This window comes from Solea solea, chromosome 10 (genome assembly GCF_958295425.1).
Source record: "Solea solea chromosome 10, fSolSol10.1, whole genome shotgun sequence".
Taxonomy (NCBI): Eukaryota; Metazoa; Chordata; class Actinopteri; order Pleuronectiformes; family Soleidae; genus Solea; species Solea solea.
Genome location: NC_081143.1, coordinates 12,034,432 through 12,061,158, shown reverse-complemented (window position 1 = coordinate 12,061,158; position 26,727 = coordinate 12,034,432). Strand labels below are relative to the sequence as shown.

General features: G+C 41.0%; 2 protein-coding genes across 2 annotated transcripts in view; one reads left to right on the top strand and one right to left on the bottom strand.

Annotated features, from left to right (window-relative positions):
• col17a1a (collagen, type XVII, alpha 1a) overlaps positions 1-8,716 on the top strand; it is a 22,120-nt gene extending 13,404 nt beyond the window's left edge. The window contains exons 28-54 of the mRNA XM_058641643.1: positions 139-165; positions 263-298; positions 497-532; positions 613-729; positions 844-972; positions 1,057-1,128; positions 1,237-1,287; positions 1,853-1,915; positions 2,006-2,065; positions 2,238-2,264; positions 2,350-2,391; positions 2,535-2,606; positions 3,054-3,095; positions 3,234-3,302; positions 3,411-3,542; positions 3,626-3,721; positions 3,886-4,026; positions 4,108-4,191; positions 4,419-4,565; positions 4,649-4,789; positions 4,964-5,125; positions 5,631-5,777; positions 5,994-6,143; positions 6,218-6,367; positions 6,440-6,520; positions 7,025-7,078; positions 7,926-8,716. Of these exons, the coding sequence (XP_058497626.1) occupies positions 139-165; positions 263-298; positions 497-532; positions 613-729; positions 844-972; positions 1,057-1,128; positions 1,237-1,287; positions 1,853-1,915; positions 2,006-2,065; positions 2,238-2,264; positions 2,350-2,391; positions 2,535-2,606; positions 3,054-3,095; positions 3,234-3,302; positions 3,411-3,542; positions 3,626-3,721; positions 3,886-4,026; positions 4,108-4,191; positions 4,419-4,565; positions 4,649-4,789; positions 4,964-5,125; positions 5,631-5,777; positions 5,994-6,143; positions 6,218-6,367; positions 6,440-6,520; positions 7,025-7,078; positions 7,926-7,972 (2,375 nt within the window). The 3' untranslated portion in view covers positions 7,973-8,716. The remainder of the gene's footprint in view (positions 1-138; positions 166-262; positions 299-496; positions 533-612; positions 730-843; positions 973-1,056; positions 1,129-1,236; positions 1,288-1,852; positions 1,916-2,005; positions 2,066-2,237; positions 2,265-2,349; positions 2,392-2,534; positions 2,607-3,053; positions 3,096-3,233; positions 3,303-3,410; positions 3,543-3,625; positions 3,722-3,885; positions 4,027-4,107; positions 4,192-4,418; positions 4,566-4,648; positions 4,790-4,963; positions 5,126-5,630; positions 5,778-5,993; positions 6,144-6,217; positions 6,368-6,439; positions 6,521-7,024; positions 7,079-7,925) is intronic.
• slkb (STE20-like kinase b) overlaps positions 8,233-26,727 on the bottom strand; it is a 27,671-nt gene continuing 9,176 nt past the window's right edge. The window contains exons 4-18 of the mRNA XM_058641644.1: positions 25,968-26,117; positions 23,677-23,749; positions 23,308-23,502; positions 22,651-22,732; positions 21,215-21,346; positions 19,851-20,555; positions 19,175-19,305; positions 18,828-18,951; positions 17,289-17,468; positions 15,624-15,753; positions 15,138-15,262; positions 14,718-14,909; positions 12,955-13,080; positions 12,754-12,867; positions 8,233-10,232 (exon numbers count right to left, since the gene is read on the bottom strand). Coding sequence (XP_058497627.1) covers positions 10,086-10,232; positions 12,754-12,867; positions 12,955-13,080; positions 14,718-14,909; positions 15,138-15,262; positions 15,624-15,753; positions 17,289-17,468; positions 18,828-18,951; positions 19,175-19,305; positions 19,851-20,555; positions 21,215-21,346; positions 22,651-22,732; positions 23,308-23,502; positions 23,677-23,749; positions 25,968-26,117 — 2,606 coding nt within the window. The 3' untranslated portion in view covers positions 8,233-10,085. The remainder of the gene's footprint in view (positions 10,233-12,753; positions 12,868-12,954; positions 13,081-14,717; positions 14,910-15,137; positions 15,263-15,623; positions 15,754-17,288; positions 17,469-18,827; positions 18,952-19,174; positions 19,306-19,850; positions 20,556-21,214; positions 21,347-22,650; positions 22,733-23,307; positions 23,503-23,676; positions 23,750-25,967; positions 26,118-26,727) is intronic.

Genomic DNA, 26,727 nt, shown 5'->3' with positions numbered 1-26,727 from the left:
CATGTGGCAGGATTCAGTTGTAAAATCATAACATTAGTTTGTATTTAATATACATTCACCCTGAAAAGTAAATCACAATAACAAAAAGGGAAAAACACAACAATGACATGAAAACCATGTTGTTGCTTTTTCCTCCAGGAACCCCCGGTCTTCAAGGACCCCCAGGTATGATACTACAATAATATAACAGACAGTACAATGGTATAGTCCTTTGTTATAATATAAATGCATTTATAAATCTGTTTCTGGTTGATGACCACAGGCATTGCTGGGAATCCTGGACACCCTGGTGCTAAAGGTATTTTCTGACTTTCTAATGAAGACTTTCCTATTTAAAGCCAGAGTTGGGTCAGGGCATGGTAGTCAGGCAGCAAGGGCCGGATCAGTGGCAAAAATCGTGAATCATGAACATGAGGGGAAAGGGAAAGGATTTCTAGCCAATCTTGACTTTGCCTCTTTATGTTTTGTTGTCGTCTGATATAATGCTATTTTTCAGGTGAACCTGGTTCGCCTGGTAAAGTCATCAGTCCAAGTAAGAACTGCAAACGTGTCCATGTTGTGTTATGATTGTGTACATTGCCTGCTTCATGTCTTTTTCTTTGTTGTTTCTAGTTGGCTCTGATACTGTGGCCATCCCTGGACCTCCAGGAGCTGCTGGTCCTCCAGGCCCTGCTGGAGCCCCTGGTTTGTCTGGTCCAATTGGTCCTGCTGGTCTCCCGGGACAACCTGGTATTCAAACGCCTCTGATAAATAATGAGGAACTGTTGTAGAATATATTTTGGTGAGGATAGTTAAGTTGACAGGTGGCTGTTCCTGTGATGGTACTCTGCCTCAATCATCTAGGTCCTAAAGGAGCACAAGGGGAGAAAGGAGACAGGGGAGACAGAGGAGAGAGAGGAGCACAAGGTCAACCTGGTGAGCCCGGCATCAGCGTCACAAGTTCAGAGACTGTTAGTGCCACCCGAACTGGTCGTGAGTACTCTCCATTTACAGTAATGACTCTGACGCTATGTGGTGCTAATATAAAACACTGTAAAATGTTTCCATTTCTGACAGACCTTTCATCAGCGGGAGGATGGCCTGGTCCTCCAGGACCTCCAGGTCCTCCTGGTCCTCAGGGTCATCCTGGTACGTTGAAAGCTCTTTGTTATCCATGGTATTCTCAATTTAAGTTTAATGCTTAAGTTGTTACATCCAACTGAGCGTGTATCAAGTGTTTCTGTCACTGTTGTCTAGGAGAGAGCAAACAAGGTCCTCCAGGACGCAGAGGTCCTCCAGGAGAGCCAGGTAAACAAGAAAGAAAGAAAGAAAGAAAGAATTTCAAAAGTCTAACACAATTATAGTGTAAAACTATTAAACCAAGGGAGAAATTCCATAGAAAATAAGTCAACTCAAAAGTGTTGAACTCAAAAGTTTGTGACTGATTAACAACTTAGCAACGAGCTAGCGTCACTACTCTCAGACATAACAGTGTGTTAATTGTGGTTCATTTACAGTGATGTTGGTGAATGTGCAGTGTCTAAATTCATGAAATCAAATTTAAATAGATTGTCTCAGGTCATCTATTGTGTATTGAAACTAGCAATGAAACTCAACCTACAGCCTAGAAGTTGCATAAAAACTTCTAGGCTGTTAATGCACTCATCAAAGCAGGGATCGAATGATCTTTTCAAACTAGAATTGTGAATTATTGAGGTCTACTTAACAAAAATTAGCTTGTTTTTGTGGTCAAAAACCTCATAGTTTCTGCAGAATGAGCCAGTCCACTATAGCTCTGGTAATCAGAGCTATAGTGGACTGGCTCGTTTGTAATAATTTTTTCTATTATTAACTTGCGATTCTTACCTCACAGGCGTTGGCTTTCCTGGACCCCCAGGAGAGAGAGGAGAACCTGGTAGTTTTGTGCCTACATCAGGTTGGTTAAAGTAAAGAACACTTACTGTATACTGTATGTATACTGTACATGTCATGTTTGGCATTGTCTGAAGCATTTTTCCCTCTTCAGAAACCTTCTTTGCTGGACCACCAGGACCTCCAGGTCCCCCTGGCCTGCATGGTTCAGCAGGTAGCTTCATTAAATTAGAAACTTCAGAAGCTCTAGATCTGAATAGATGCATTAAAAGAGTTTTCTGACTGTATTTTAGGGAATTGTGAGCTCAAGTTGGTCTTTTCCACTTTGATTATTATTATTTTTTATTTATTTATTTTGCTTTTATCTATTTCTGTGTTCTCTTTAGGTGACAGAGGGCCACGTGGTTACCAAGGTGAGAAAAACAGCAAACCAATTCATGCATCATGTTGTTTATGGCTGGCTTTTTTTTTTTCTAAACAACATCAACAATGTTTCAGGTGAACCAGGTCAGCCAGGTCTTCCAGGAGAACCAGGTGTTGGTATGTGAACTTTACTGTTGATTTATTTGAGTTTATTTTCAAACTTATCGATCTATTAATGAGATATCTATTGTATTGTATGTTTTCACATTGGTGAACCTCTGAACTCTTTCAGTCTGATCAGTCAGTGTTTTGCTTTCTAGGTTTCCCAGGTCCGGTTGGATCTCGGGGCCTACCGGGTCCACCGGGCCCACAAGGTCCTCCAGGACACAGAGGTAGAGTTTTCAAGTTCTCTCTTGAAAAATAGTCACATTTTAGTGACATTTAGTGTTTTTTGATCCTTATGAAAACAAAATCCCATAATGCCTTTCAGGAAAGCCTCATAAATTTGAATTGAATTGAATATATGCATGGTCACTTCCAGCTGTCACCCAAAGATGCAGAGATGTTCTACAGTCAGTGTCTGCAGACGTTACCAAGAGTATTTAGCAATGAATTATGGAATTCAGTGGAGGCTGCGCACAGATGGATGCACCAGTGAATCACAGCATAATAACTTGGCATTTACAATTTTAGGTTCTAATAACAATAAATGGTTCCAAAGTAATATCTATTTTTTAATATCTATCTTTTTTAAATGACATAAATAAAAATCACTGGCAAAGTTCATGTTGTATGTAATCACACAGCCAAGAGCCTGAGATTCTATCACATTATTTCAGGTGATCCAGGAGCAGCAGGATTCCCAGGAGCGTCCTCTAGTGGTAAGATCATGAATATTAACTCTTTATATCACATATGTTTAGACTTGACGTTTATTTTTCTTATTGTAAGCAACCATGAACATGATTGCTTGTCTATGTGACATTAAATCGGTGATCTTGTGTCTTTTTTTTAAGCAGATAGTTCCTTCAGTTCTGGCCCGAGGGGAAGTGATGATGTGAGGCAGTACATTGCTGATTACCTCCAGAGTAAGCTCTGCAACCGGGTGTCTATTTTTTGGTTGACAATATGTAACTCCTCTTGTGAAAGACCAAAGTCATGTGATCTGTTTGTGACAATGTCTTCTTGACTTGCAGGTAGTCAAATCAGGGAGTATCTAGCTGGACCTGCTGGACCTCCAGGGCCTCCCGGTCCTCCAGGATCCTCAGGTTATGCAGGGGATGGAATGGTGGACAACGTGGCCAATCAAGTCCTCGCCTACATCCAAAGTATGATCAGTTATCACACAGGATCCACTGTTTTTATACCAGATGTGAAAATGTTTTCTGTTAGCTTTACCTTCTGTATTTAGGTTCAGGTCGAGGATTTAATGGGGCTCCTGGTCCTCCTGGCACCCCAGGTCCTCCTGGTGCCATCTCTACCAACGACATCATCAACCTTTTACAACGTAAGTCTCATCTGAGGGTGATCACATGTAGTGAATTAGTTGGTAGCTGAGTTTAAAAAACACAGGAGCATCTTTCTATCTGTTCGTCATCATATTCACATTTAACTTATATGACGGTATATCGAGCTCTTGAAAACAAACAATATGACTGTGTTCATGCCCAGGAGAGGATGTGAGGAGATTTGTTGCTGGTCCACCTGGTCCACCCGGTCCACCCGGACATCCAGGAACTGGAACCATTGGCAGCTATATCAACACAGAAAACCAACAGGAGATTGCTGAAAAGGTGCTCAGCCTCATGAATGGTGAGAGGAACTTTAGCACCTTTTCAAATGTGATTTGTTTAGAGAACAAAGATGAGAAGGACTCTTTTTTTCTGTCACCAGACAGGGGGGTGTTAGGTGTCCCTGGACCACCAGGACCTCCTGGGTCTCCTGGGTCTCCTGGTCTTCCTGGAAACGTGTTATCAAGTAAGAGACACAAAATAAAAGTAAATAAAAAAATCAGCCCGCAGTGTTGTGAGGTTTACCTCAAAGATATAGATCAGGTTAAGTGACTGTATGAGGTAACAGGTCAAGTGCGAGTGAACATCCTGAACTAAACCTGAACAAAAACCTGAACTATCTACAGTATAAAGTAATTACAATAGATCATCAGCTTTATTGTAACACATGTTTGATTTTGATTTTCTGACTAGCTGGGTATCAAACAGTCATGGGTCCTCAGGGGCAGCCTGGACCTCCAGGTTTCCCTGGTATACAAGGACCGCCTGGACCTGCAGGACCACCTGGTTCAGCGGGACCTGGGAACTACATCACCTCAGATATTCGTGACTACCTTCAAAGTAAGTTTGACAGAAATTATCTTTTCTTTTTTTTTTAGTTCACAGAACAAATAACTCAACTGTCCATCCATTGCTTCTTAAAGGCGTCGCCTTCAGAGGTTCTCAAGGTCGCGCTGACCCCAGTGGTTCTGAGGGCCACGTTGATGAAAGGACTGGACTGGCTTCCTATGCTGAACGTGCTGAGAGAGGGTTGCTCACACCTGAACAACAGGAACACTACAAGAGTAAGTTTTAATTCACCTACCTGAGAGGTCGATGGTGATGGACAGACAGACGGACGAGCACATAGATCCATATTTGTGGGATGTGTTATTGCGAGGACATAAAGAGGCTGTTCAGAGTGTTTCTGACTCAATGAACTGAATATATGAGGTCATGTTATGTTTGATTTTCTCTAGGTGGCTCTGTGAGAGGAGCTATGTTTGGAATCCCTGGTCCGCCAGGCCCTCCTGGACCCCCAGGACACAAGGGAGAGCCAGGTGGGGCTGGTGCCACAGACTGGAACCTGGATGCTGTTTCCTACTCCAATATGGCTGCCAGAGTAGCTGACTACATTAAATGTAGGTAGAAACATATTTGGAAAAAATACTGTAGCTCTACCAGCATTTTAAACACCGACCTCTCGATGTTAAGAAAGCAAAAAAGACCAGAATTCACCAGTTTCAACAGCACTGGACCAGGGAAAGGGACATCTGGGGCTCTCTGCTAGAGCTGCTGTCCTCATGACCCGATCTCGGATAAGTAGTTGTTGCTGGACGGATGGAAGAATCCCTTACTGCTAACTGGCAGAGTTGTGCTAGCACTGTTTGCATGTTTTCCTCGTGTGTCCATGGGTTTGATCCAGGTTCCCCATGTAGAGGTTAACTCGACCCTCTAAATTGACTGTAGGTGTTAATGTGATAGAGCGATCGATTAAAAAAAACATTTTATATTAAATATAAAGCCGCCAGTCAAAAGTTATATTTGTATACAAAGGTTGTTTGTTCTGAAAAAGGTAATGAGTTTGGTGTCCAGATTAAGCTGAGGTAAACTGCCGTATTAAACCAGACTGTCTTCCACACGCAGCCCATGATCTGCTCCGCGATGTTTCGAGAGACTCCGGACGTGTTGTCCAAGGACCTCCAGGACCTCCTGGACTTCCTGGAATACCTGGCCAAAGCCACAGGGTCAGTTCCCAGGAGAATATCGCAGATGTGGTGGAATATCTCAAATGTAAGTGGATGTCACCTGTGTGATTACAGACTGACTGATACTGAGAGTTCTGAGCAGACCTCTGGTTTAAGTCAGATTGTAGTAAGAAAAGCACTGAATGTTGAGTTTCTTCAGCTGAGATTTGACTCCTCTGTGAAATGTCTGTGCTCATGTCACCACTGTTACTGTGATACATTGTTTTATTGTCTTGAAATCCAAGTTTTCTCACATTTAAAGCTGCCGGTGTGCTGCGTGATATCGTGAGCGAGTACAACAGTCGAATCTTCCAAGGACCTCCGGGACCTCCTGGCCCTGCAGGTCCCCCAGGACTCACTCGATGGTCTGGTTCATATGGAAATGCCACAGAGTTGCTGGAATACATCAAATGTAAGTGTACTATGATGCCATACTGTAAAAGACGACTGGTCATGGAATCAGTTGACACGTATCTTATATTCCAGCATATGGCGGGCTTCGTAATATCGAGCGGAATCATAACGAACGCGCCATCCAAGGTCCACCCGGAGCACCTGGCCCTCCAGGTCCACCAGGATACAGCAGAGTGTTTGGTTCCCATGCAAATGTCACTGATTTGGTGGAATACATCAAAGGTAAAGTAACAATAAATTAATTAAATTTAAAGACAGCAGAACTTCTGAAAACAATCTCATTTTTTGTCACAGCTCATGGAGCCATTGTAGGAGCACCTGGGAGACCAGGACAGAGAGGGGACATGGGATTCCCAGGTCTAAAAGGAGACAGAGGTACTTTTACTAATTGTTTTCACACTCACATATCACATTATTTTACTTCTTCTTGTCATACAGGAGAACATTTGTCTTATCCTCATATACACTGATTTCTTTGGAAAAACCACAAGCATCCTGCACATTAGAACAATCCTTCAGCCCTGACTGAAAAAACGAGTCTGAGGTGTCTCAGTCTGCTTAAGTTTTTCATTTATACACACGGTAACAGCCTTTCGGGAGCACTGAAACAGTCCGTGACTAACCGTGTGTAATCTGCATTCAAATGTACCACACTGAAATGTTAACGTCTTTTTCATTTTAGGCCTTAGTTGAATCTTTCAGGGCAACGACGACTAACACAACTACTAACAGACGATGTCGACCATGTTGACTTGCTAACAGTAGCCTTAGCGACCAGTGGAAGTTAAAGAGACGGCTTATAATGGGAGTGGGAGTGGTAAGTGACGCTCCGTGCAGATAGTCGGTGTCCTGAATAATGACTGTAATGTCTGTCCACAGGTGATCAAGGCTTTCCTGGGCCTCGGGGACCCAAGGGACCAAAGGGGGACAGAGGTCAGTTGTTATTGTTAGTTTCAAGTCAGAGCTCAGTTGAGTTTGCTTAAATTCTGCTGCCTTGGATCATACAGGGTATTTAACATCTGTCAGGAGTGATCCCCTCACATCTGATGACAAACACCACATTCATGAGCTGCTTGACTGAGGACAGTTTACCCCTGTCTACTGACCAGCACTTTTTCAAACTAATCAGAGGCCAGATGTCGGATTTATTTGTAGTCAGAAACACATGCAGAGGTTAACTGGACACTCTAAATTGACCATAGGTGTAAATGTCAGAGTGAAGGGTGTGTTAGTCCAGGGTGTGACCCCCACCTTACACCCTCTGTCAACTAGGATTAGGATTGTCATCTCGAAAGTCATGACCATCAGTGTGTATTTCAGTAAAGGGCGGGGTCTGTCACCTGATCGGATCACGTGTACACAACATCAGGCGTGAACCATCTTTATATCCTATCAAACCCCCAATTCTGACCTAATAAGACAAACCACAGGGTGGGCGTGGCAGCTGACCTGAAAATGGTTAGTAGGGTGAAACGAAAGTGAAAGTATAATTTACTAGAAACATTTAGAAAATCCTTGTTTGAAAGGCATGAAACCTCAGCATGATTCCACTGTTTGAACCCTCATCGTCCACTGCACAGTTTGAGAGTCAAGTGATCATAATGTACACGTGTATTTACACTATTGGCCAGTGATCTTTTAAGGACGCATAAGTCACATTGACAAGAGAATATGTGATCTGTAGACACAAATGCACAGATCTGATTTATTTCCACATACGAATGAGGCCTGAATGTGATGTGACGATATCTGAAAACAAATCTCATGTGTTGTTTTTCAGGAGAAATCCCAATGATGTCTAAGAGGAGGAGGAGCGTTGGTGTGTGAGAGCCACCATTTACACGTGGACCATTGAATCAAGTCTGTACTGAGAGGCGTGTAAATAAAGATGGTGCATCGAGCATGTGGTGACACACACACACACACACAATACTTTTATATCCATTTAAATTTAATGCTGTCTTCTTAAAATCACAGACTTCACTGTAGCCTTGAATTAGCTCGTCTTTTCCACTGTATTGACGAGTTTTTATTCAGTGCGTTTCAGTTTATTTCACGGTGTGGGACTCACTGAACCTTTGTTTGAATCCAAGAGCAAAACTGTTTATTTACAGCAAAATACAAATCAACATTACACTGGCATTCTAAAAACCACACGTTTTAATGCATGTTTTTTTTGTTTTTTTTTTTAATATGGATGCAGATTTGTTTTTCTGTCAACACAAAATCAATTTACAGTTTAATGAATCCACAAATGACTGATTTTGCTAATCTTTGCTGATTAGAGGAGTGAGCTGTGGCGTCTGCCACAGTGGGGCATTTTATATAAATAGCTATTTTGGTATGTATGTTTTGGTATGTAATAAATACACGACTGACTTTAAAGACAATCAAAGAAAATATGAGGATAGAATTGTGACCAACCAGAGGTCAAGAGCCAGTCAGCTCATTTTCTTTTTTCTTTTTTTGCATCAACTGTATTAAATGCAGTATCACAGATTTTTCCAGTTGGAATAAAAATGTGCATTGTATGTTTGAAAAAAAGTCAAATAAAACAATTCACGAGTTTGACCCAAATCTTTAAACATGGAAACACGACAGCTTTATAGTAAATAAAGGTTATTCGCTAAAATGTCAATGAAAACTCTTTGTATTATAATTCCAATAAAAAGAAGAAACTACCTGGTAGCAAAACAGATCCTGAAGAAAAAAACAAAGCAAATAAAATATAAAGGACATATCATCACCTGTGACTGCAGCTCAGCTAAAAGCTGCTCACTCACCTCACAAACACAGAATTTTCATTCATCCCTGAAGAACTAACTGATAGATGCAAACACTTTGCTTCGTAATAATAATAAAGTGGTGTCAACTGTAAAGAAAACAAAAGATAAATGGAGCGACAATGTTTCCACAGTGAAAACATGGCTGCAGCCAGGACACGTGGAAAAACTGACTTTAACCATTTGACCTAATAAAACCTACGTCTAATGAATATATCAACCTTTTCTGCCTGGAAACTGCAGTTTGTAAACCGCTCACTTCCTGAACCAAAAATCCACAGAGAAAGTCGGTGTTTAAGCTCGAGTGGACACGGGAAACTGCGGCTCTGCTGCTGCTGCATTCAAAAATGGACAATAAATTTACAGAGTGAGGCAGCAATGGATTAACAACTCTATGCCATGAGGTAAACATTTCAAAAACAAAAAGGGACCATGCAGCGTACAGACTGACAAACCTACAGGAGGAAAAGGCTTCACCATCTCCACACTTGCTCTATCATACACAGCGATGGTTCACTTCAGGTTCTGGTTGCTTGTCAAGGTAACGTTCAGGTGTAAAGTGTTTGAAACAGGAAGACATTTGGAAAAGAAAGCAATGGTCTCTGCTGACACTGACATAAAACACAAGACAAGCTACTGCAACGTCTACTGCATCACAACCTACACTTTCATAAAAATATACTCCATCATCATGATGATGTAACAAATCTCCTCCGTCCTATTCATCTGAAATACATTATATTTGAAAATCTATTCTAAATGACAGGTTTGTTATTCCAAAAGTATCTAAATGAAATCGCATAAAAATCCACAGTGCAAAAGTCTAAATAGAGAAAAACTGAGCAGCAAAAAAAAAGTCAGTCACTTTGATTTAAAGTCTACAGGCACTGGATTCTTTACAGAAATGATTCACTCACAAAAACAAACGGTGGACAAAGAACGACTTCAGTTCAGCGGGTGTGAGATGATAAAAACGTTTCTCGTTCAAAAATGACGATGACGGTGTAAATACTAGACACAATGAGGAAAAAGACTGAGGAGCTCAGAGACAGAAAAACTACTGACATCTACTGACAGACGCCAGACGACGAGGGCAAGGCAGCACAGGGTCAGTCTTCATGAGAGTGTGTGTGTGTGTGCGCGTGTGTAGTTCTGAACTATAATCCAGTGGAGTGGACAGTGGGGATGGGATAGAACTTGGAGATGCGGCTCTGGCTTGACGGGTTAAGGCACTCGGACTCTCCGGTCATCTTGAAGAACACTTCCTGTTCCTGGAGCTTCCTGGCAAACTCTTCTTCCAGGGCCTACAGGACACACAGGAGAACATGGTTACTACACTAATGCTCATTTATAACTGATATTACTCATTTATGTTTTTTCCCCCACGTTTTTATGTCTTTTCATTTATTTTTGTTGTTTTAGATGCATCTTATTGCCTCTTGTGAGCCATTATGCCTTTTATTTATTGTTTGTTGTAGTTATTCTTCTTTACAGCACTTGACGGTTCACTGTGGTTGTTCTAAAGTGCTTTACAAATAAAGATGGATTGGAAGCAGGAGGCAAGCACATGAGGCAACCTCATAGAACCACACTATCAGAGTGTGTGTTTCCATCAGCTGGTTTTTATGCAAGACTTAAAAACACCAGAAGAAAAGGTATCATATTTAAGTTTTAACGCTGGAGGGAGGTGAAATCGGCACATCACAACAAAAGAGCTTTATTTACGTCTTCAGGTTGTCAAGGATTTTGCTGCCACCTACTGCACATTTCTGTGAAACAATATTTGCTTTAAGGCAGGGGTCTCAAACCCAAATGACCTAGGGGCCACGGAGTGTCTAGTTTGGTCAGCAGGGGGCCAGTCAAGTGGAAAAAAAGTCAAACTTTTTGTGAAAAAGACATCGGAATAGTAATATTTATATTGATATTTCACATTATTCCATTTGATATGGAACGATAAATAGTTCACAATATAAACGTATTTATTAAAAAAAACATACAGAAATATCTCACTATAAAGTGGTGGCCTACAAAAAATTGGTTGGGGGCCACATGTGGGCCCATGGGCCGCAAGTTTGAGACCTCTGCTTTAAGGCAACTGATGAAAACACAAATAAATGCACATTTGCTTTAACCAAATTTTTTTAAATTCAGTTCCGTTTGATGAAAATCTACTAGCGATTCTTACTTATACAGAAGTTCCCAACCAAGACTGGGGTGTGTGCCCCCCCGGTGGTGGGGGGGCGTGACACCATGACAGGGAAGCACAGTGGTGCCTACAGATCAGGGGTGGAGCGGTTCAAAAATCTGTCATGGTTCAGGGCACATGTGTACCAGTCTGCTCGGTTCATGACGTAGCAACTAAAAAGATGTACGGAAGCAGTGACGGAGACGTGTTTGTGACGGACAGACAGATGTAAATGGAGTGTAATTGGGCCTTCCGACTTGTGCTAATAACCCAGTGAAATATCACCAATTTTTAATTTGGGACAAGGTGGAGGAGTGAAGCGTTGAGTGCTGACAGAAGACGGGAGGAGAACAGGAGTTAGAGGATGTGGTGGACGAAACTATACACATGTTCCTCACACTGGCAACAACACCTGGAAAATGTTCACTCATCTACGGAGACCCAGTGTGGACAACAGACAGCACGAGGAGGGAGAAGACAGTTGCAAAATAAATCAAAAGCATATTTAAATGCAGCAATGTCTCCCCTCTAGTTGTTAAAAAATGTCACATGACTTTGATGTAAAATGGTTACAATGTGTCTAATTACGCTGCTCCATTCTTTCAGTTTCTGCATGACGGCGTGAAATGTCCTTAAGAATCAAGGATTATTAAACTATAGATGTGACATGGTTTTTCTACAGTGAGTGCAAGTGTGAATGAATGAATGAATGAATTAATACATATACATATGGACACACACATTTTGTGAACCGCTCCACCTCTACAGCAGACATTTGTGCATAGGATGTCAGTTTTTTTGGTTTATTTATTATTTTTTTTTGAATCTGCAATGAAAGTATGGGAACCAGGGGTCGCGTTTCCGTCATTGACCGTTTTTTTAAAATGGTGATGGAAAAATCTGAGAGCCATCCGTCATTTTGACAGATTGCAATTCACACCCCTAAAAACTATGTTGATAAAAGAGGTGAAAAAAGAGGGATAGATGCAGATGAAGGACAAACTCAGCCCTTGGCCTCAGTGGAGCGAGGAAGCGGCAGTAAGGAGGTTAGGCGAGTTCAGTGGGAGCGGGAGTTCTCCTGGCTGAGGAGGGAGGATAGAAAAATGTTGTGCGACAAAATAAAGATTCCCATCGGAGAATCTGAGCATAACTTCTGACCTGGACACCGTACTCAATGCATCTCGCTATCCTTGTAGTGCTGACAGCGTGTTAAAGAGCTATGGACAGGAGGCTTTGGAGCGCGTCTGTGACTGGTGCAGCTGATCCACTGGTGCAGAAGGAGCGCATGTTGCGGGATTTCCTACCACGCGCAACTACACGCAAGCAGGCACGCGATTTAAGTCCATGTGGACCAGGAGGAAGGTGTGAGACTGTGCGTTTAGGCCACAGGTGAACTGTTTATATTCCACTGCAATATGAACAATGCAATTGAATATATGTCATTATTATCATTTAAAGTGACCGGTAAAAATTGATTATGACGGGATTTTTATGACCCTGTCAGTCAAAATGACAGACAACGAAAAAGTCTAGCGCAACCTCTGATGGGAACCTACCTCAAGGTAGACTTGAGTGTTACCAGTGTGTGTCATTAAGTTGTGTGTACATATACAGGAGTCAGACTAACGGCGACGCTTCACCTTCTTCCTGGGTCGTAGTTTCTCCCGCCACTCCTTCAGCTCCAGACTGTGCTCCTCATCCAGCTCCTTCAGTTTCTGGGTCTCGTGCTCAATAAGCAAGTGGCACTTCTCATTCTGAAACACACACACACACAGTGAGGTTCAGGAGACGGGTGAACGTTACCCTCTGTCTTTGTGTGTTGCTGTGAGTTCAGTGCTCACCTGCAGCTGCTGCAGCTCTCGGACGTTGGCGTCACACTGCAGCTGTAAGTCTCTCATCTGGTTTTCATGTTTCTGCTGCTGGTGGAGCCTTTCATTCTTCTGTCTCGTCTCTTCTTGAGCTGCAAACTGGAAGAAACACTGGAGTCAGGCTTCACAATTTGTTGTTGTTCATTAATGTTGGTCATTTTTCTGTTAATACAGGCATAAGTTTCACAACAGAAGAGACCAAGGAGTGAATGTTGTCCCAATAGTCAGCTAGGGGTGGTAAATGAATCATTCAGTTGTATCTGTGTTGGGTTTGGGGAGTGCAGTGATTCAGGTAATCATTAATGGATCAAAAGGTTTTGACCCAGCTGCTCTCAGAATAACCTTCAGCGTCCTCTAGGGGAAGAGCTAAGACATTCAAATCTTGTAAAAATAAAACAGGTGTGCTTTTTATTCCATTATAAATGTAACAAATTGCGTAGATCTGAAATAACAAATAACGCTAGCCCAGTCTCATTTGGTTGAGGTGAGAAGCAAATTACATTGCAGCCCATAGAATCTGAGATTAAATTGGCATTTTCTGAAATAGTATTAACACAAATGATTGTTTTAAGTAGCGTGGTATTAAAGCACGGCCACACGGGAGCACATGGCGAGCACTGTTGCCTCAAAGCAAGAAGGTTGCTGGTTTGCGTACCAGTCTGCAGTTTCCTGAAACCAGTAAATAACCGATCCTTGAATAGCTATTATGTCAGAATAGAAACCATATTGTCTAGAAGAGGGGTTAATAGCTCTAAATAGATCTGTAAGAGCCTAATCGTTTATAAGAATACTGCTGTAGAAAAGATGGACTGAGAGTCCTACTGACTGAGTTTGGGGCATATGAACAAAGAAACATTTAAATATGTTTTAATATATGCAATTCAGCCGCCTTCACTTCCACAGCTTCCAATTACTGTTATCAATGAACTATCAACTTAACAGTACTAAATGTGGCAACACAAATTGGCAACAGCCATGTTTCACAGTCCCATCCATGTTGAAGCAGATCTCCAGGTAGTTGATTAACATTCTTTGTAGATTTGCTCGCTCTGCATGTTTAGGAAATCTTCAGTTGAGAGTCGAAGAAGTGAACTTTGGATCTGAGGGACAGCTTCAGACTGGTTAGGTAGATTAGGAGAGGAGCAAACCCTGGTTTCCATCGCTGTTCCGTCTCTTGTGCAAATGAGGAGCGCTGTAGTTACTATAGTCAGCCGAGATGTGAGTGTCTCAGTTGATGACCTCAATCCGTGTTCTTCTGGTCTGTGTACCCTAACATCTTACAGATCAGCGTGTGGCAGCCCCAGCTGTTGCGGTCCAGTCCTGTAAGATGTGCTCTCATCACCTCCATCTTCTCATCAAGAAGCAAGATGAGGAAACCAACATGCATGAGATGCGACGCTTGCTTCAAGTCCAGAGCAGGTGCTTTCCTTTCATGATCTGTTCTGAGCTTTTTAAAGACATTCAAGTTCCTGTTACCTGTTTTTCACACTTCACAAACATCATGTCAATGAAGGTGCATTGCTCCATCAGTGCTGAAGTTAGCATGGATGTTAGAAAATTAACCTAAGCTTCTCTTCATCTTTCGTGAGCTCTTGGCCAGCTCTGCTTTTCTTTTCTTTTCCCAGCCTCAGAACCTGAATATCCTGAGAACTTCTTTCATACATCATTCAACCTGACTGTATCCTGTCATTGCAAAAGCATTTTATCTTAATTTCTGCTGCTGCTGATGTCGCTACCTGTTTGACCTTCTCCCTTTCCTGCTCGGGGGTGATGGCAGCTATGGTGATGCGCAGGCTCTTCTTAAACATGGCCATGCGGGTCTTGGCCTCACTGCGCTGAATCTTGGGCAGTCTGGCTCTCTCCTGGGTCTGCTTGTTCTTCATCTCCTCGATCAGACGCTGGTTGTAGCGCTGCATCTGCTCCATCTCCTGCAAAACACACACACACAAATGTAAAAGGTGGAGAGAAGTGTCAGAGCCTTGGTTGTTGTCACATTGAACAATGCAGATGAAGAGGTGTATTTCATTTTATTTTTTATATTGCTAAAATGGAAGCAATTGTAGAAAAGATACTCTTTGAGTCCCTTTTTTTTATGAACTTTGGAGTGATGCCACTCCCAGTTCCAATCTAAATGGAAAGCATCATATGTTAAGTACCTTCTCATGTCTCTTGAGCAGCTGGTGTCTCTGCATGAAGTACTGGTCTTTGAGCTGCTGCTTGAACAGCTGGTGCTTCTCCTGCAGATGGCGCTCTTCCAGCTCCCACATGGCAGCCTCCCGTGCTGTGTGCAAACACATGAAGCTTAATAGTGACTGCATAGGAGACCAAGGCTTTACAGACTCCAGAGGCAATAAAAGGGGTAGTTCAGGTTCTTTTGATTAGTGATTGGCTGATGTACTGACAACTTGCTTGAGACAGCAGGGACACAAAAACCAAAACAAACAAATCCATTTTAGCAACTTAATAAAAGGCTCAACTCATAAAGTGGCAAACATGAATTAAAGCAGTTGCTTATTATAGATTTTATGCAATTAATGACACATGCAGCATCACCTGTCCAGTGTTGTTATGCTCCAGTTGTCAGTAACTGCGTTCAATCACACAACACTGGAGAGTAAATACGGTGAGAGATTAGTTTCTACCTCGGAGAAACTGCTGCTTGTGGTTGAGACAGTCTCTCTCAATGGTGGCAAGCTCAAGTTTGTGCTGCTGGATGATCTTCTTCAGGGAGCTGTCCAGGTCCTGCTGCTGCTTCTGAACAAACTCCTGTTCCTGTACACACATGAGTCAAGTCAACGTTATTTAAAAACTACCACGTTTGACCACAGTGCTTTACAGAGTTGAAGACACAGCAACAAGGTATAAAACATACACATAACATATAAACAATAAAAAAATAAAATTGTAAAATAAAAGATAAAATAAAATAAATAATAAAATGGTAAAAATCTAGGTAGAAGTGTCCTGGTTGACTATTCATATCCTAAAGTGAAGTGAAGGCCAAGGAGAAGAGGTGGGTCTTTAAAAGTGATTTAAAATATTCGATGGTGGGGGAAATTTCCATGGATAAATCCCTCCAAAGTTTGGGGGCAGTTAAGGAAAAGCACCCCAAGTGTTTAGTCAGGTTTTTGGCACATCTAAAAGCCACCCTGTTGTTAGACCTCAGAGCTCGGGATGGAGTGTGAAGGATTTCAGCGAGGTAAGATGATGCCAAACCATTAAGAGCTTTAAAAACCAACAACAACAGTTTAAAAATCAATCCTAAAACAAATAGGAAGCTGTTGGAGGGAGTGCAACACAGGTGCGATGTGTGTGTGAGTGGTGGCGTTCTGGACGAGCTGGATTAGATAAGATGGCATTTCTAGTGTTTTTACTTTGCTTCTTTTTTTAAGTGTGTCAATTTTTATAATCAATTAAAGAATAATAATAATAATAATAATAATAATAATAATATTCCTTGTTTTTACTGAGAACCACAATCACTGTCAGAGCGATGCCTAGCAGACAGAGGGTAAAACTAGGCAACAACCATTGGATAGAGAAAACACACAGATCTTTCTAATTTCAATGTCTCTACACTTAGGAAGCATCTCAGCAGCATTCATGGAGCATGGGACAGGCTTTAGGAGGCCAGCTAAGTGTGTCAGTTAGTGTTTGACCTACAGGCTTCCTGCCGTCTTGATCTGTTTGAGCTGATGAACTTAACAGCAACAAGTGGGATCAACCACTTTTCCACCTGTCATTCACATGAATCCAGCCAACTTGGCTCAGGAACCCAACATTAAATGCTCCAATACAGCACTCAAGTTTTGTACAATACAATATGTTCAAGGTCCGTACTGCTGCATTAATGTCACAACACATGAAACAAAACAACCTTCTCAAGAGAGAAATTACAATGAAAAAGACAAATAGTAAAATTTAAATCCTCTAAATTTAAATACTGGTCTCCTCCTTGTACTGTTTTATTGATGGCACAACAACACTTTCACCAGGTGCTGACCCTTTTGCATGTACTGTTCAAAACAGTGAGCTCATCCCAAACCAAAGACTGAGTATCACCACAGACCTACAAAATCTATTTAGTTTCCAATTTAGAATACCAATTTTTCTTGGATAAATTTATTTTAAAACACGGGACAAGATGGTAACTGTCCTTCAAGGTTCTTTATAGTAGATAAGATATCAGATATACTGCTCATTAAAGTCAATCACTTTATCACATGTCAGACAACCTAATTTGACTATGATCCTCACAAGCTGTCCTTATAAGTGAGTAGCAGACATAAATTTAGCCACATACTAACCTCTTTCTTGCGGTTCTTCAGCATGTTCTGATACTTGGACAGCTCTTTCTCCTGCTCGCCTTTGATACGTTTGGCCTCCTCCCTGAGCCGGTTGGTGTGGTCCTGTTCCAGCCTCTCGATCGTCTGCTTCTGCTGCCGCTCCAGATTCTCCACCTCCTGCTCATACTGCCGCTTCTTGCTCTGATGGACACAGAATGTTGTGTCACTGAAATGAGTCTGAACAAAGTTTAGCGCGTAAAAGGCTTCAGACTTGAAATATGTCTGGTCAGCAACATCATGGTGTTTGCACACTGGAGAAATTCTCAAGTGAAGGATAGAATATATACATATCAAGAGGCAGAAGAAATTAAGTGAATAAAAACAAGCCGTTTGTCATGATGTCATTCACAAACAGCATGCAGGCTTTATTCACAGCGACAGTTTTCAGCTGAGACTGAGACTGAACTGAGGCTCCAGCCTGCTGCGACAAACTGACACAGAAAGCAGGTGTGAATGCAGAATGTGTCACATAAGAGTATGTAAAAGTGAAAAACTGGTTCAAACTCTGAAGAACAAAGTTACACTAAGATGAGTTATTGTCTTTTACGTTTTTCTCCCCCCCGACATTAGTACAGGTTTTTGTTTGAAGAAAGACAAAGCAAACCTTCACTTAACAATGAGTGAGTCACTTTTTATAAACATGTTCAGGAACCTATGACAACAGTTTCCTGGAGGCGTTTCCAAATTTCCTCATTACATGTTATGCAACTTCAAAAGAGGCTGCATGTAGAACCAAGTCTACACTACATGACTTCTAAAGTCATCCCTTACTACACGAGTACTATGCCTTGTCACAAAAAACACACTTGAGAGGCCAGGATGGATTACTGAACAGTCCCAGGCCTCTATCCCCATATTTTAACAACTATGTGATTCATCCTGAATTATATATATATTATATATATATATATATATATATATATATACACATATATATACATATATATGTATGTATATATATATTAATACATACATATACAGTATATGTATGTATATGTATGTATATATATATATATATATATATATATATATATATATATATATATATATATATTATCAATCTTAGGGGTTTGTGGTTCATTGAAAGGGACCCCTCAGCCTAATAAGACAAGCATTATGTGATGTATTTTAATGTCATGTGATATTAATTAATTTCGGTATGATTAGAGTAAAAAAATACTGTGAAACTACAGCTGGTCTGAAGATGTCAGTAGAGGAGGTGGTCTCTAATCTGTCCTGAGGACAGATTGCCTTCATGCATACTTATGGCCATACAGGTAGCCACAAGCTTCCCCAAATCACCACAGAAAATGTGTTTGTTTGATAATCAGATCTGGGAACACATTCAGAATGCATTGAGAGTTTTCAGCGCTGGGCAACCTGGTTGTGATCGGATCACTCAGAACAGATGCTAATACCAGGTCTATAACCTGAGGTCGCCAGTTTGACCATGAACTGTTTGGTGTTGGCATGTTTGACTGACAAGGTTAAAACACATACTGTGGTCTCCTGTTCAAAGCGGCGGTACATCTGCTCTTTTTGCTGCTGGAGTTTGTTGCTGAGTTGCTGCTGTGCCCTTTGCTCCTCCTTCTGCAAGAGACGCAACTCCCTCAGCTCCTGACGCCTGGAGAAACGCAGAGGGAAGCGAGGACAGGGAAGAAAGAATCAAAGAGAAGTAAAATTATGAGACTTGAAGCTATTTTTAACCAAAAGTGCTTCAATAAGCCCTGAAAGGGTAATGTGATGCAAAAAGCAAAGACCTTTAACACTTGACCACTTAGAGAGCTGAACTGCAAATAGTCAGGTTGTACACAAAGAAATTGAAGATACAAATGGAGGGTGAATACCTCAGGTATCTCATCTCCTCGTTCTTGGTGTCATTGTCAGTGATGATTTTTGAAGTTGTCACGCTAACTTCCACTCCATCCACAATGAATTTGCGAGTCTTTTTCAGTGTCTTCTTATGACACTTGGTGTCCTGGGGAGAAAAAATGCATATCAAGAGACATGATGTTTTAATGACTGACAAAGATTTGACCAGACTGAGACAGATGGACAGACAGACAGGTGTGTGTGTGTGTGTGTGTATATGTGTGAGAAAGACCAAGAGAAACAGAGAAATGTTGATGCTCCCGTCTACTACACGAAGTGTGACACTGTCAAAATTTTCAAATGCCATTTTTCAGATTTACATACGACAAATTTAAATTTGAATCTGGATGCCAACTTCAGTACCGTTACAGACCCCAAAACAAATTAACATATCTTGTTTAATTATCAAGCCTTTTCTGAATTGAAAGCATTCTCTGGTTGTGAATGAAAGAATGTTTATCAGAAAGTTTAGGATGTAATGCAGCAGCAGGTTTGAAAGAATGCCCAGTCCAGCTGTTTTCCTACTTGTGAACCCTGCATGTTGCTTCTTCTGCATTTTATGTTTAATGGCAGCTGGCAAACAGCATGGACACCCCCTGGATTATTTATATATACATTAATATAGCTTAAGGACTTGTGTTTCTGTGTTACCTTGGAAACAGATGCAGGCTCCTTAGTTTTGGACAGAAAGCTGGAGATGGACAGATTGAGCTCTGTGTTGCTGTTGACTGCAGAGGAGCCCCTTCCCAAGTCTGAATCTCTCTCTTTCTCATCCTTTGCTTTGTCGGGAACCTTCGTCTCATCTTCAGCATTTATTTTATCATCGTCTCCGGGCCTCTCTCCATTCTCCTCGTTGGAAACAATATTATGTTGCTCTGGTAGTGTCAGTGACACCTTTAGATGTTTGTACCGGTCCTCCTCCTCCTCCTCCTCGGTCAGTGTATCGGACTCCTCCTTGTCTTCCTGAGCAGCTTCCTCTGGGGTGGTTTGGGCTGTGTCCACTTGCTGTTCATCCACAACAGTGATCTCCAGCTGCTGCAGTTCTTTAACTTCTTCCTCTGGTGCTGTCTCTTTTTCAGGTGAGGCAACATCTCCTTCTGCTACTGAAGGCTCCTCATCCACATGTTTCTGCTGTCCCACTGCATTCTCAGCCTGCATTGTGTGCTCTTCTGTCACTGGCTCCCCCACAAAGCTACTGTCCACCACATCCTTAGCCACAGTGATATCAGTGGGTGTTGGCACATGCAGAATTGGCTCAACCTTCTCAGGGACAGATTCCAAGATGGAGGGAGACAGGGGGATCTTCTCATCCTCTGAACTGGTGATGCTGACATCAGACGGGGCACGTTTGTGTCCCTGAATAAAGGAAGCACAGGTAGAAATACCAGTCAGTACATACTTACATACATATACATATATATACATATACATATATATATATATATACATATATACACACACACACATATATATATATATACACACATATACATATATACACACATATATACATATATATAGATATATATATACATACATATGTATATACATATATATACACACACACACACACACATATATACATATGTATACAAATTCCAAAATAGATTCTTTTTATAGAATTGTTTAATCTATATGTATATATATATATATATATATATATATAAAAATAATATCTAATTTATCGTATTTCACAAATGTATTCAAAATAATTAGTATGATGATCAATGCAACAGCCTTTAAAACCAGGAAAAGTCATCACAGATACCTCATCACCATGTGACAAGATCCAAAATCTAAGACCATATCTTGTCTCATGTCATGATTTAGATACAATATCAATTATTAATTATATTAAATATTCCTGTTTCTACACAACTGCCTTTACTAAAAATCTAAAAGTTACCATTTTTAAATCATGGATCAAACCTATTGTTTTTCAGTCCATAGAGAAAATAATTTCAATGTACTGGTGGAGGGAGCAGTGGATCAACAACCCATGTCAGTTTACCCACCAGATGTGCTTCTGTTTCCTCCTCTTCTTCCTCCTCTTTGTGCTCTTCAATCTCTTCAGTAACCTCGGCCTTTGCCTCAGCTATGAGTTCTCGCACTGGCTTGCTGTCGGTCACACTGGACACAAATGGATGCTGTCCAAAACACAAATTAAAGTCTGATTTCAAAAGGTACCACCTGAAGCATAGTATTTAATGTGGTAATCATTTCACCTGCTGTAACAAGAGCTCAAAGGTTTGATTTAATCCCACAGATTTGGAGATCTAAATTGCTCAGACTACAATTATTTGACATGCAACACAATTATTTAACAACACAGGCTTTATATTATATTTCAATCTGTCTTTCCTGCGCCACTCAGTCTCTCTGTGGGAGCCTCCCTCACTCTGTGTCAAAGATAGATACGACATATACAACACATCTCTCATCAGCCTCACCTTTGCCGGCTTGGAAATCTGCTGCACATATTCTATCGCTGGCCTGAGAATATGCAGCTTCTTTGATATCAAGACCTTCATTGGTGGCAGACCATTTTGGATTTTCAGGCCCATTAATTCTTCTTCTTCATAGAACAATTCTTGCTGTCGAGTTGCTAGTGTCTAGTGTATGGATGTGTTGGTGCTGCCTCTCTGGGTATAAGTGGCTCTGACTTTGCCAAGCACCTTAAAGCCAATGGAAAAAGAATATCCTGCCCTGCCAACGTCAGCTCAGGCACAGAGGGATGAGTATCAGAACACATGGTGTCTGGCACGGTGTCTGACACAGAGCAGGTTAACACACACACAAACACACACACTCTGGATGGCAGGCGACATATGGGTATGGGACGGACAGCGAGGGGTTGGAGGAACTGAGAGAGGATTATGGGGCTGTCCACATGGAAATGAGTCTAGGTGAATCCACCAGAGTTTTCTCGTCATATCGTATCGGCATTTTATCTACACAAAAATAGCGTTTTGGGAGCACTGAAATGCAATTTTTTGTTGTCTACACGAAAGTACCACCCGTGTGATTTTGTGTAGACAACCAATAGACTACTGTGAGAAGATTGTCATAATCCCACCTCTCTCTCGTGCTTGCTTTCGCCGTTGCCTGTCTTCGTTCTCGCCGCCGTCGTCGTCTTCCACTTCTTGTGTATGAAGATTATATGATCTGTTTTCTGTATATCTTTTACTGTATTTTCCCTGCATTCGGTCTTTGTGTGATTGTTTACATTGTAATGTATACCCATTTGAATAAAGTTTCAATCAAACAAATGTTTGTACACAGCGAACATGCCCTATGGACATGCTCAGCGCCGTCTCTCCAGTTTTGGTGTAGCAGCTCTACAGTGCCACATACAGACCTGGTATATGTACTGCGGCATTCAGAGTCGTTCTGGGCCTGAAACTGGTCTCATGATTGAGAGTAAAAATGTGAACGTAGAGGAGAAAGGTACCTGAAGAAGTTGTGCTGCATTCCACCTGTTGTCCACATTCTTGTCCAGGCACCGCTTCAGGAAATCACTGAATTCATGGGACCTTAAAAAAAAAAAAAAAAAAGGCTTAAGTGTGATTTGTTTCTGAAAGTATTTATTTGTGTCAACACTGAAGGCAGTGTTTGAAGTGGAAACCTTGTGCCCTGCCTTCAGAGCTCATGTCCTCTAAGGATATATTGTTTTTGTATTGTTTTCTTAATGACCCATTACTAGAAAATGGCTTTTGATTTGATGTCAATTATCATATATTTGGACGTCTGCAGCTGCATTTTATTTGATTCGATATTTTCCCCTTTTTAAAAGGATTTGAGCAACACGAATGGATGCCCCCATTCTTTTGCTTTCGTTAGCAAGTTAAATCTACTTTTTGTGTTATTTTAATTTTGTGTTGCATTACACTTACTTTACTTGTTTCATTTCGGAATCTATATTTGTATTTATTTTTATAACATTACAGAAGGCATGAAGAGATTTAGCCTTCACTGTGAATTTTGCAAGACTGTCTTCATTGTATATACGGGCCATGAAGAAAAATAAAGTAAGAGAAAACAACAACATTATGTAAAACTAAGCAAAATGAACCATCTACAGAGTTGATTCATTCTTGTTAGGACTCACCAGCGCGACGGCTGCATCAAGGTAGGAGGATCGGCCTTGGCTATTTTCAACAGGACCCTCATGGGATTCATCTCATGATTTGGTGGCTCAATCTGTGCCAGCTCAATCAATGTGACCCCAAGGGACCAGATATCAGCCTTGTAGTCATATGGGCGGTCCTTGGATGTCTCACACATCACCACCTCTGGAGCCATCCTGGAACAGAGAAGGGAAGTCATTGAGAGGAGATGGAGAATTTTTTGACGTTGACTGGACTTCTATTTGGTTTATATATGGACTAATGGACTTTTCGACTTATATGACAAAAAGCAACACTGCAGATGAATAATAGAGTAGTACAGTCATCTTTCTGTTTTATTTGTCACCCACCAGTAAGGCGTTCCAATGAATGAGTCTCTCCTCTGCAGGGTTTTGCTGTTCTTGGCAGACACGCCAAAATCAGCTGGAAGACACGTGATTCAAGGGAAAACCAGTAATTAGCCACATTTTCCAAACTTAACTAAACATAAAAGTACAAAGAGAAAAACAGTCTCCTATATCAACACAACTGCTGAGCTCATCAGTGCACTACATCAACACTATAATATGAAACCATACACTGCTGTATCAGCTACAGCTGGGACGATTGATCATTTATTAAATCATTAATTGTCAACTACTCTGATCAATGATTTATCAGTTTGACTTTTTAATTAAAACATGTTTGAGATTTTTCAGCTTCTACATGTGAATGTTTTCTGGGTTCTATAACAAAGTAATAAAAGACAGTTGAAAACATCATCACTTCACGGTTTTGTAAAGATTTTATGAAACAAACGATTAATAAAGAAAACTATTGACGATTATTAAAATGTTTGTGAGTTGCAGCCTAGAGTATCAGGGACGTAGGTGTGTTACGTCCCTGAAGGAAATGTTTGCCGTGTTACTTCAATGAGTCTGTGCCATCCATCAATGACTCATACCCCTCTTAGTAACTGGTAGTGGGAATATTGCACCCGATTTGCACCTTCACACATTAAGTTCAGTTTACTTCACAGAGAGAGAGAGAGAGAGAGAGAGAGAGATTCTCAGCTTATGATAACATCTTGGCCCTAAAAAAAAAAAAAGAGTGCTAGTACATTACCAGAAGACTAATAGAATAGAAGTCAACTATTAGAATTAGGGCTGATCAATTAATCTAAATTATAACCTACTTGTTTAAGCCAAAATATAATTTTAGATTAATTATTGTCTCGATTTATACGCATGTTATTGTACAGACCGAAGAGAACGTCATCGTTTCTCCAAGTTTTGCACAAATGTTTGCACAAAACCAAGATTTAGGGGAGGGATGCATTTTATCTTTCCAGTGAAATAAATTAGTTTAGGCAGGAAAACAAAACAAAAGAGATACAAACATTTTTTTCCCTGTTGGTAAAATGTGGAAGTTCTTCAGCCACCCTCACTAAAAATAGACGGTAATCAAAATAAACGAACCCAGACTTAGACAGGAGATAAACATGTTTGTGACTGGCCGCTGACAGTGACAAATATATCAAATGTTTGATTTGCTTGATTTGATTTTCTATTTAAAATTTGTATTATTGTTATTTATTAATCATGGCAATAATGAACAACTGCACAGCAAAAGCTTCTGAAAATCTTCTATATGAGTTAGAGCAGCACAAGCCACAGTTGACACAAAGTCTCTCTTGTGACCCTTTTTACATGTCATTTCCCAAGAGGGATCATGTGAACTCGTAAGCTTCTTGCATTAGAAGGGTTAAAAGTAACTGTCAAACAAAGTGGCGGAGTTGTTTTTCACATCCATGCGACATCACATGATAGAAGTCCTGAACCATTTTCAGCAGCTCAGATAAGTGAATGCACCACTTTGTTGTGAATAGATGATCCAATCATGAGGAAGCATGAGGGGAGTTCATGGAGACTATGGCTGAGGGCACACAGCCCACATTGCTAGACTGAACACATTTATTTATTATTTACACTTTCACTTTATTCTCTTTTATGACTGGGCCAGACATGATGCCGAGTTCAGTCCCACTTTTATTCAATTACTGTCCACAGGGGCTTGTAGTTATAGCTGTTTATCTAATACAAGATGTATCTTGTGGGAGTGATCACAATGAAAGTGACCAATCACAAGTGCCCTCCTTGGTTTCCACCCCCAATCTGCCAAAAGTCTGGTCAACTCAGTTTTCAACCATAACAGACTTCACTTACGAGTGCTTAGATGTTTGTCACTCGCAGCTGTCTGTACTGCTCATGGTTGTTTAATACATGTGCAAGCACCTATATTGCGCCTGTGTACGTTAATATCTGCGCAGGTGCGGTAATATCATTTACTCATGAGCAAGTTTTACTGCTCTCACCACTTTCGACATAAATGTGCCGCCATATTACATACTACAAGAGTGAGTCATCTTTTAACAGGAAGGTAAAATGTCAATGCGTCCTTGGACAAGACACTTAACCCCATGTTGCTCCTGCAGAAACATGAAAGTGTAACGTGTGGAAACTGTGACTCTGGTATAAACAGACAGCAGGACTGTGTGTGGTTAGAGCTGAGCTTGATGGTGACTGACAACACATTAACACATCTCTATCTAGTGCAGCCCAGGCATAACTTTGTCTGGTGATAACATCTAGATGAAACTTACCTAGCTTCACATCACCATTGAGTGTGAGGAGGATGTTTCCAGCCTTCAGGTCTCTGTGGATGATTTTAATGTCATGGAGGTAGACGAGGGCCTGCAGGGTCTGCCTACAAACCACCCTGATCTGAGGCTCTGTAAGAGGTCTCTCAAGTTCTGCAGGGAAAGGAAGGTTCATCAAAACACATGCTTAGGAGTCCCTACTTACAGTTCAGGGATTTTTTTGTACAAGGCACTGACAGATGGTCAGCACCCTCTGTGCACGCCCCCTGCTGGCTATAATCTGCTTTACAGCCATGTTTTTAGTCAGAGTTTCTTTTGGAGCACCCTGGAACTTTCATCATTAGTAACAGGCCTGTTTTATTTTTTCCACAGTAAATCAGTTAGAGATGGTGTTTCATTTTTAACTGCAGGCATCTTGCTACGCTGTTTGTGTTCTCAAATTACAATGTACAGCGTTGTTATCAACTGGCCCGAGAGAGATACCTTTGCATTTTCAACTTGAACACTGTGGACTCGGGCGTGACACAAAGGCACTGACTTGGTGAAGGAGGTAAACGCTTGATTACACTTGATTACAAAAGACATGGAATTGACTAAATGATATTAAAAAAAGTCACTTAATAACACTGATTATAAGGCTAATTATTTATGTATTGCTTTTACGTAAAGTAAGTAAATATCCTTCATTTAACATTAAAAAGCCAAGATAAACAAGATTTTATCTGAAATGAAAGGTAAAGACTGTATTTTAAGCATGCAATAA